Here is an 11,488-nt window from a genome sequence, read left to right as displayed (position 1 = left end):
AACTCCAATGTAAAATCAGCTATAAATGTCCTGGTGGAGACAAGAAGTATTCATTGGTATCAGTTCCAAGGAGACAATCCCATCTTTTCTCCGATTAAATGCTCTTACACCACTTATCTGGGCAGTCGACTATGCATGAATTGGTTCGAGAATGCCCGGGACTGCAGAGGCCTGAAAAGGGATAACAAACAACCTTATTGAGAACATACATTGTCTACAGTGTCACAGGTAAATTATACCCTAAAACCTTAGGTTATGCAGCATATTTGAAGCCCTCTGAACGAACAAATTATAGTTTTAAATTAAACCATTACTAGGACAGTTAGAAAACAGGTAAAAATGGGTAGACAGACTGATAGTGAACACCACTTAAAAATCCTCACTGGTTCATAGGAGCATGAGGTATATAGTAATAAAATGTATAATCGTGTCTGAAACCACAAAGTCCAGAGAATGGTATTTGGTTTGTAATTACTGAGTTGTCCACTACCAAGATTGTTCAAATTATGCCCCTGGAGTCAAAGTTTGCCTGCCTCTTGGGTCACAAGTAAAAGCATAGAGTTAAATGGTTAGAACCTTCTTATGAAAACCTACGCCGTAATACAACACAGCCCAGCAGCTAAATATTTGACATTCTTCAAAAGTTCCAAGGTTACTTTGTCATGGTGATTGCCAATCATTGGTTCAGCATTTCTTACTTGCTGTCAATATACCTTGAGCGACCATTGCAGTCCTTTTGTTTACTTTAGTCTTTGATACATAGATTTGTTATTTTATATTAAACTTTGCTGTTACAGAAATCAAGAAATTGTTATGTTGTTTTATATGTATGTATTTGCTTTGGTTCGAATATGGCCATATTAAATGTATGCAAATGTGTTTATCCTTGTCAAAATAAAAAATCATTTCTTGAAACATTCAAGGTTCAATATTGAACTTTCTATTTATAATTCAGTACTTATTTTTATTTTACAAACTGGTACAATCGTTCACAATTACTTCTAAAGTCTAGTTGTGCAAATATTGGGATTGTGTAAGCCATTTAAGAATTATGGTCTTTGTTTCATATCCCTGTACAGATGAGATATTGTGACCTGAAGGTTTCTTTATTATGGCACAATATTTATTAGACTTTCAGCAATTATACTACATTCTCTTCCAGTTTAATGGCATACATACATACATGTATACTTCGGCTTTTATACAGGAATAAGTAATTATGTTGAATTTGCTTGCCATCAATTTGTGAATAAATTATAATAAAAACTTTTATGGAGACCTTTGATTTTGGCAGCTTTTGTATGACAGAAATGGTTATCTGTGAGAACCCAATAATTGATTTTAAATTGTTAGACCCAATTGTTATATTTAACATAAATTTTGGCATATATACAGGAAGTAGCTATTTGCAAAATGGCGGATCATGTAAATACCAAACCACGTGTTGGCTTTTTCAGAATTAAACATTACAAAATTTTTGACTCTGTAAATGCATGGTGTGATTACAAGAATTTGGAGCACCATAATGACTACAACTATACAGATAAAAGCTTTCTTGTGTACATCTTTTCTGTAGAAGATGCAAAAAAAATTTGTTAAAATTGGCAGCAAACTGGAATGATGACTGCATATTTGTGAATATAATCAAGAATTAACATGCTTTGTAGATTCTTGACATGACTCATGGTGAACTAAAATTGCTTGCAAAGCATCTGGGACATGATGTGAAGACACACAAGGAATATTATCAGTTGTCTTCCAGTACCATGGAACTCTCAAAGGTATATATTTCATTAATAAAAATCTTTAAATTTTCCATACACATATATTTGAAAAACTAAATGCTATATTGTAACTAAGAGGGCTAAAAGAAAGAATAATTTAACAGGCAGCCATAGTAAGACCATATCTGATGTTGACTTTGACTAGTATGCTTTGCATTAATGGCCTTTTATGCCCCCTGGATCGAATGAACGGGGGTATATTGTTTTTGGCTTGTCTTTCTTTGTATGTGTGTGCGTGTCACGGTGTGTGTGTGTCCAAAACTTTTACCAAAACTTAAACGTTTGATCATAACTTTTGAAATATTGAAAACAGCAACTTGATATTTGGATTACATGCGTATCTCATAGTGCTGCAACAATACGCCAAAAACCGTATTGCAATATATTGTCGTTGTTATGATGGAAGTATTGTTGACACTGGAATATTATGGTCTTCTTGAAATTTTATAGGTTGCCCTGATGTTGTATGCTGTTGAAAATGGTAAAGTCAATGAGTGGAAGGGAAGGCAGATGAAGGACATAGTAGTAGAAGGTTTGATTATAAGAATTTTATTAATATAATTCATTTTACTGAATTGGGATGGAGAATTTTTGATACTTTCTCTCCTATGGCTGTCAGTAAATTCGACTGAATGATCATTCTTCAGAACAAAACAGAGCGCTTGAGAACAGACAAACGATGTAAAACATTGTTTGAAAGGCGGGGCCCTTGTTTTGGCCACGTTAATTCAATAAGTCTAAAATTTACGTGGTAAAAATAGGCAAACCTATTTTATGTGCCTTGAAAATTGTTTATCCTCTCAAAGAAATGCTAATGCAACAAAATACTTTTTAACAACCTTGAAGTATTGAAAATATTTACTGTCATATCAAGAGTGACTTCTGGTTATTTTTTTCTATAACTAGTTATTTCTAAAATAAAAAATCATTTTTTACAGATTTACCTCTTCCAATTGAAGACGAAGATGGCCATCAAGAAGGTAAAATAGTTATTTATACCCATAATAGATCATTGGCCACTGTTCATTTGTATTATGAAAGTGGTCCATAACAGAGTCATTGTTATGGTAGCCCATTAAAAAAAAAAAAGAAGTATAGGAATACCTTAAGATTTGGACACCTTATGAAATAGTTTATATGCTCAATTAGACATTTCTGTTTCTGAGTTATTTTAATGATTTAAAGGATAAATAACTTAACTTGCAAGTATGAAGATTTTCTGATTTAAATTGTAAGCAGGTCTTATAACATATTTTAGTGGGGGATATGTGTGTTGTTATTTTGTGTACATCTCATACCTTAAACCGAAAAGCATAAAAAAACACTTTTAGAAGTGCTTTTGGAAAACAAAACATTTCCTTTGTTATTTCTGTTATCATATAATAAAGGCTCACCTATTGATGATAAAGACAAGACCCAAGTGTAGACTATATATTCTAGTACAATTTTCCATTGTCCAAGCAAATATATATTTATGCCACCCTTCGAAGAAGAGGGGGTATTTTGCTTTGCACATGTCGGTCTGTCGGTCGGTCCGTCCACCAGGTGGTTTCCGGATGATAACTCAAGAACGCTTGGGGCTAGGATCATGAAACTTCATAGGTACATTGATCATGACTTGCAGATGACCCCTATTGATTTTGAGGTCACTAGGTCAAAGGTCAAGGTCACAGTGACCCGAAATAGTAAAATGGTTTCTGGATGATAACTCAAGAACGCATACGCCTAGGATCATGAAACTTCATGGGTAGATTGATCATGACTCGCAGATGACCCCTACAGATTTTGAGGTCACTAGGTCAAAGGTCAAGGTCACGGTGACCAGAAATAGTAAAATGGTTTCCGGATGATAACTCAAGAACGCATACGGCTAGGATCATGAAACTTCATGGGTAGATTGATCATTACTCGCAGATGACCCCTATTGATTTTGAGGTCAAGGTCACGGTGACCCGAAATAGTTAAATGGTTTTCGGATGATAACTCAAGAACGCTTTTGCCTAGGATCATGACACTTCATTAGTACATTGATCGTGACTCGCAGATAACCCCTATTGATTTTCAGGTCACTAGGTCAAAGGTCAAGGTCACAGTGACAAAAAACGTATTCACACAATGGCTTCCACTACAACGGACAGCCCATATGGGGGGCATGCATGTTTTCTATAGATTTCAGCAAGACCCACCAATGGATAATAGACATACAAGACCCCACTGTTGACATTATATGTTTACAGGCATTGAGGCAACTGTTAAAGACACCCACAGTCTAGAATCTATACAGGAGTCAGAGCCTCTCATGATACAACAGGCCAGTGTTAACTGTGCTGATCATATGCAATCTACAGGTTTCACTTTGGTTCTTTCAGAGTCCATGTCAACTGCTGACAGTGAAGAGCCAGGCAGTCTGACCCATGATAGGAGGGAGCCAAGTGAAGAGCCAGCCAGTCTGACCCATGATAGGAGGGAGCCAAGTGAAGAGCCAGCCAGTCTGACCCATGGTATTTCTATTATCATATAATAAAGGCCCACCTATTGATGATAAAGACATGACCCAACTGTAGACTATATATTCTAGTACAATTTTCTGTTGTCCAAGCCAATATATATTTATGCCCCCCTTCGAAGAAGAGGGGGGATATTGCTTTGCTCATGTCAATCGGTCCGTCTGTCCACCAGGTGGTCGTCAGACGATAACTCAAGAACGCTTGGGCCTAGGATCATGAAACTTCATAGGTACATTGATCATGACTTGCAGATGACCCCTTTTGATTTTGAGGTCAAAGGTCAAGGTGACCCGAAATTGTACAATGGTTTCTGGATTATAACTCAAGAACGCATACGCCTAGGATCATGAAACTTCATAGGTAGTTTGATCATGACTCGCAGATGACCCCTATTGATTTTGAGGTCACACGGTCAAGGTCACGGTGACCCGAAATAGTAAAATGATTTTCGGATTATAACTCAAGAACGCTTTTGCCTAGGATCATGACACTTCATATGTACATTGATCGTGACTTGCAGATGACCCCTATTGATTTCAGGTCACTAGGTCAAAGGTCAAGGTCACAGTGACAAAAAACGTATTCACACAATGGCTGCCACTACAACGGACAGGCCATATGGGGGGCATGCATGTTTTCTATAGATTTCAGCAAGACCCACCAATGAATAATAGACATACAAGACCCCACTGTTGACATTATATGTTTACAGTCATTGAGGCAACTGTTGAAGACACCCACAGTCTAGAATCTGTACAGGAGTCAGAGCCTCTCGTGATACAACATGCCAGTGTTGACTGTGCTTATCATATGCAATCTACAGGTTTCACTTTGGTTCTTTCAGAGTCCATGTCAACTGCTGCCAGTGAAGGGCCAGCCAGTCTGACCCATGATGAAATGAGGCAGCCAAATCCTCAAGGTATGAACTAAATTTGAAGACGGGTTTCTCTGCATTTTCTATCATTATGTGACAGAGTCTTATGTCATGACTGTATTAAAGTAAATGAGTAGTCCAAGTCAAGTGTGATGCTCTAGACGACCTCCTCTGTGATCTACAGGGTTACAACAATGTGCTTGTAAAAGTCCTTGTAAAGTACAAAGTAGGCAGTTTGCTATGGAAGTTAATGTTAAGTACTTGTTCTTCCAAGAAATGATAGTTCTGCGAACTGTCAGTTCTTATATGTGTGAAAAATTGTTTTAAACTGGTGTTAAAACAGTTTCAGTTCATTTTACCTCCTAACATGTTCAGGTTTTGTGCATTTTTATCAGGAAAACCTTGCTCTACAATATTCAATCATTGTATCACTTGCGGTGTTCTGCCGTGAAATTTTACTGTTGGGGACCCTTTAGGATTACAAAAGTGGGGACAAAAAGAAAAAATATGGGGACACAGAAATATTTTTGTAGCAGAATTAAATGTGTGGAAACTAATAACCTTTAACTTGATTAAACTTGCTTAAACTTCTAACAGTCAGGTTGTAACATTGTTATTAAAACTGGAACATTCAAACAACTTTTTAACACTGTCAAACAGTTGTCAACATATTTACAAAACTTTGAACAGATTTATGGTCATTGGACTCCGCATGGCATGTCAAAGTACTTGTTCGATAATTAGAAATACCGATAGTAAAGGCGTTTTCTTTTTTGCTTTATGCACAATCTGCATGTCATTTTGTTGTTGTCAAACAGTGACCAAGGACATTTTTGAAGCCAATTTTCTTGTAATGTACGTTTAAGGGCAGACTTTTTCGTAATTGCTAAACAATGTAGGGACTTGGGAAGACTCTGTTGGGTTAACAACCCAACAGAGTCTTCCCATTTTCTAATTTTACTTGCCGGAGGAAAAAAAATAAATGGATTTTTTTTTCTCTGGCCTGTCACTTTAAGCCATTTTGATAGTTTCGGAAATTTCCTTGATATCTGATTGGTTGTTATAATCTCAACTTACCAATGAAATAGAGTGTTAATATTAAATAAATTAACCATTGGCTGCGAAATGAGTTATGTACAATGAAATAGTTTGTTCTGGTTACACATTCACTCGATTACTTTACCGACTTACAAATTGAATCGATTAGTTTTTATTTCTAATTCATGTGCGCCCGCGGACCCATATACAGAAAACGGGTGGGGACAAATATTTGTTTTTTGCGACAATAACACAAGGGCGCATCCACGGCAGAACACTGACTTGTTATGTTGATACTTTGTGTGCAAGGATCAATTCAGTAGAAAAGTCAACAAAATAAACGGCTTACAGTCACTGACCAAATGAGTTTGCTGCTTAGAGTGTATATTTTTCCAAAAAATATTTGAAAATTTCCCCTCTTGGAAGTGTAGTTCAATTTTAATCAATACCTCGTTTAAATAATTCACAGAAAAGCCAAAAAATGTTGATCTTTGAACATAAACATAACATGTTGATGACAAAAAAAGTTGGAATAATGTTTTTCGCTCTGTGTATGGTGAATTATGGTGTTACAACTTGATTTTGTATGTTACTTGCTTAGAATTGAAATTTCCCCTTTTATGCGTGAATTATCCCCCTCTCAGGGGACCCGACCCCTTTCCCCCAAAACTGAAAAAAACACTGACATGATACTCATTGCTATTTTATTTTTTATATCTATTCTTGTTTTAGGGACAGGGACAAGAAAAGGAATGAAACGAAAGTGGGCCAGCGAAGAGAACATATGTTTCATGAACTTTTTTAGAGATGAATTAAGAGAAAAAATAATGCCATCTGGCTCAAAAATAATGGGGTCCCTAAAAATACTTACCGGAAGAACAGTGGCCCAGATAAGGGCAAGGGTCCATAACATTATTATGAAAAAACAAAAATGGAAAAAGAATTGTTGAACTGTGGAATATGTTTATGCCCCTGGTAGGGTGGCATATAGCAGTTGAACTGTCCGTCAGTCAGTCAGTCTGTCCATCTGGCCGAAAACTTATATGGCCATAACTTTTTCAATATTGAACATAGCAACTTGATATTTATACCCCTATTACAATTGGTAATGGGGGCTATATAGGAGTCACGTTTGTCGGTCTGTCCCGATATTTCATCCGATCTTCACCAAACTTGGTCAGTAGTTGTATGTAGATAATGTCTAGGTCAGTTTGAATATGGGTCATGCCAGGTCAAAAACTAGGTCATGGGGTCACTTAGTATGTTTTAAACTGTAAGTTTGTACGGACCATAGCTATGTCATTTATTGTTACATTTTTAAATGACTCGGTACATTTGTTCACCATCATGGAACGGTGTGTCGCGTTAAAAAAAATTACGTCAATATCTCAAAGGTCAAGGTCACACTTGGGAGTTCAAAGGTCAAATGCTTGTCCGGGCCATAGCTTTGTTTTTTATTGTGAGATTTTAAAATCATTTGGCACATTTGTTCACCATCATTGAACAGTGTGTCGGGCGAAAGAATTACGTCGATATTTCCAAGAACAAGGGCACAATTTGAGTTTAAAGGTAAAAAATGGCCATAATTGAGCTTGTCTGGGCAATAACTATGTTGTTTATTGTGCGATTTTAAAATCGTTGGCTCTTTTGTTCACCATCATTTGACGGTGTGTCGCGCGAAAGAATTATGTCGATATCTCCAAGGTCAAGTTCGTAGTTTTAGTTCAAAGGTCAAAAATGGCAATAAATTATCTTGTCTGGGCCATAAATATGTCATTCATTGTAAGATTTTAAAATGACTGTACATCAATTTTGTTCAAAGTCATTGGAAGGCTTGTCATGTGAAAGAATTCAAGAGTTCAAAGGTCAAAATGGCTATAAATGATAATGGCATAATGATTCTTAAAAAATCGCCATAAATTGTATTATCTTGTTTTGTGAAGACAGCATACAAAATAATCAATCAATCAATGCGGTATGTGGGGGTAACAGACAAAGCTCCAGTTGGCATGCATGTGCATCTTGTGAAGCTGCACATATTGAGTGGTGAAAAGTGAAGGTCAAGGTAATTCTTCAAGGTTAAATGTTAAATATATTGCTTTTGTCCGTCCGTCTGAAAACTTTAAAATTGTGCCATAACTTTTGAGCTCACCTGAGTGCAACATGCTCATGGTGAGCTTTTGTGATTGCCTTTTGTGCGTTGTATGTCGTCAACATTTTGCCTTGTGAACACTCTAGATTCCACATTTATTGTCTGATCTTCATGAAATTTTGCAGAACATTTGTCACATTGATACCTCGACTGAGTTCGAAACTGGGTCATGCTGGGTCAAAAATTAGGTCACTAGGTAAAAAAAACAACAAAAAAACTTGTGAACACTGTACAAGTCCAATCTTCATGTAACTTTGTCAAAATGTTTGTCTAAATGATATTTTGGTTGAGTTAAAAATTGGTTCCGGTCCGTTGAAAAACATGGCCGCCAGGGGCGGGGCAGTAAAAAAATTTCCTTATATGGCTATAGAGAAACCTTGTGAACACTTTAGAAGTCAAAATGTTTGCCTTATCATCATGAAACTTAATCAAAACATTGGTTTTATTTATATTTTGGACGAGTTCGAAAATGGTCCAGATCAGTGAAAAAACATGGCCGCCAAGGGGCGGGGGAGTTTTTCTTATATGTCTTTAGTTAAACATTGCTAACACTCTAGAGGCCACATTTATTGTCCATTCTTCATGAAATTTGGTCAGAAGTTTGGTCTCAATGATATCTTAGACGAGCTGAAAATGGTTACGTTTGCTTGAAAAACATGGCTGCCAAAGGGCGGGGCATTTTTCCTTATATGGCTATAGTAAAACGTTGTGAACACTCTAGAGGCCACATTTATTGTCCAATCTTCATGAAATTTGGTCAGAATATTTGTCTCATTAATATCTTGGATGGGTTTGAAAATTATTATGTTTGCTTGAAAAACATGGCTGCCATGGGGCGGGGCATTTTTCCTTATAAAAATGGCTATTGTAAAATCTTGTTAACACTCTTGAGGCCACATTTATTTTCCGATCTTCATGAAACTTGGTCAGAATATTCATCCCAAAAAATATCGTGGACAAGTTAAAAAATGATGCTGGTTGGTTGAAAAACATGTCCGCCAGGGGGTGGGGCATTTTACCTTATATGGCTATAGTAAAACTTTGTTAACACTCTAGAGGCCACATTTATTTTCTTATCTTCATGAAACTTGGTCAGAAGATTTGTCCTAATGATATCTTGGATTAGTTCAAAAATAGTTTTGTTTGCTTAAAAAACATGGCCACCAGGGGGCGGGGCATTTTTCCTAATATGGTTATGTATCATGCTTTACTAAAACATTGTTAACACTCTGTAGGCCACATTTATTTTCCGATTATTATGAAACTTGGTCAGATGATTTGTCCTAATGATATCTTGGATGAGTTCAAAAATGGTTCTAGTTGGTGGAAAAACATGGCCGCTAAGGGGGCGTGTCATTTTTCCTTATATGGCTAAAGTAAAACCCTGTTAAAACTCTAGAAGCCATATTTATTGTACGATCATCATGACACTTTGTCAGAAGATTTGTCCCAATGATATTTGGACAAGTTTGAAATTGGTTCCAGTTGCTAAGAAAAACATGGCCACCAGTGGGCGGGGCATTTTTCCTTATATGAACTTATAAATCTTCTTGAAACTTTGTCAGTATATTAGTTTAAATGATATCTTGGATGTGTATTTCAAGTTGACATTTAAAGCTTTAACTTTGTATGATTCTAAATATGTGTCAATGCTGTCAGTTGAATTTTGAAATGTGAAGTTTTACATTTTTTGTAGATTAAATAATTTGTAAAATGTTGCAGTTTCGTCAATCAGTTTTATAAGACATTGAGCTTTAAATATGATGCAGATTGTAAGATTCTTAATATCTTTCAATATTGTGGATAAGTTTGAGATATCAAGCTTTGAATTTTATGCAAAGTGTATGATTTTAAAATGTTTTAATGGTGTTGATCCGTGTAATGAAGATTGCATAATTTTTATGTTTTAATTCTGTCTATTGGTTTTCAAAATGAAAGACTTTGATTTTGTAAGTGCACTTTTATCTCCTGAAAGATTCTTTTCTAGTGTTTAGTTTATATTTTAAGGCTGTTTGCAAACTCGAAGTGAAAACAGTTCTATTACAATTTGGTAAGGACATGACATTGCATATCTGATTTTAAAATGTACTTTGCTGGCAACGTGTAATTTTCTGAAATGTCTTAGTAAGACTGTTGTTTGCAATCAAAAGGTCTGTGCTTCATATCCAGGGTAATGCATGTTTTTTGTCCAAATTTATGTCGATTCAGACATTGTTCTATGTAAATATGGGGTTTGCTTGAAGGTTCAGTCTATTTTTATGTCCCTCACTATAGTAGTGGGGGACATATTGTTTTTGTCCTGTCTGTTGGTTGGTTGGTTGGTTGATCTGTTTACGCCAACTTTAACATTTTGCAATAACTTTTGCAATATTGAAGATAGCAACTTGATATTTGGCATGCAAATGCATCTCATGAAGCTGCACATTTTGATTGGTGAAAGGTCAAGGTCATCCTTCAAGGTCAGAGGTCAAATATATGTGGCCAAAATCGCTCATTTTATGAATACTTTTGCAATATTGAAGATAGCAACTTGATATTTGGCAAGCATGTGTATCTCATTGAGCTGCACATTTTGAGTGGTGAAAGGTCACGGTCATCCTTCAAGGTCAGAGGTCAAATATATGTGGCCCAAATCGCTTATTTTATTAATACTTTTGCAATATTGAAGATAGCAACTTGAAATTTGGCATGCATGTGTATCTCATGGAGCTGCAAATTTTGAGTGTTGAAAGGTCAAAGTCATCCTTCAAGGTCAGAGGTTAAATATATGTGGCCCAAATCGCTTATTTTATGAATACTTTTGCACTATTAAAGATAGTAACTTGATATTTGGCATGCATATGTATCTCATAGAGCTGCACATTTTGAGTGGTGAAAGGTCAAGGTCATCCTTCAAGGTCAAATATATGGGTCAAAATTGCTCATGTTATGTTACTTCTGCAATATTGAAGCTAGCAATTTTATATTTGACATGCATGTGTATCTCATGGAGCTGCACATTTTGAGTGGTGAAGGGTCAAGGTCATCCTTCAAGGTCAAACGTTATATACGGGGACATGGGTTTCACAAACGCATCTTGTTGCGTATGTAATTAATTTTGCTTAATTTTTGTGATCCCCCGCCAACAGCGGAG

At 36.2% G+C, this 11,488-nt stretch overlaps 1 protein-coding gene across 1 annotated transcript; it reads left to right on the top strand.

Annotated features, from left to right (window-relative positions):
- The first annotated feature begins 220 nt into the window (after positions 1-220).
- LOC127850043 (uncharacterized) lies at positions 221-9,836 on the top strand. Its single transcript, XM_052382774.1, has 7 exons — positions 221-228; positions 1,668-1,781; positions 2,235-2,316; positions 2,723-2,764; positions 4,154-4,285; positions 5,136-5,210; positions 6,936-9,836. Exons 2-7 carry the CDS (start codon positions 1,677-1,679, stop codon positions 7,151-7,153), a joined length of 654 nt encoding a protein of 217 aa, XP_052238734.1. The 5' UTR covers positions 221-228; positions 1,668-1,676; the 3' UTR covers positions 7,154-9,836.
- Positions 9,837-11,488: the final 1,652 nt, after the last annotated feature.

This window comes from Dreissena polymorpha, chromosome 11, assembly GCF_020536995.1.
Source record: "Dreissena polymorpha isolate Duluth1 chromosome 11, UMN_Dpol_1.0, whole genome shotgun sequence".
NCBI classification, from domain to species: domain Eukaryota; kingdom Metazoa; phylum Mollusca; class Bivalvia; order Myida; family Dreissenidae; genus Dreissena; species Dreissena polymorpha.
This window is presented reverse-complemented; position numbering and strand designations above follow the sequence as displayed.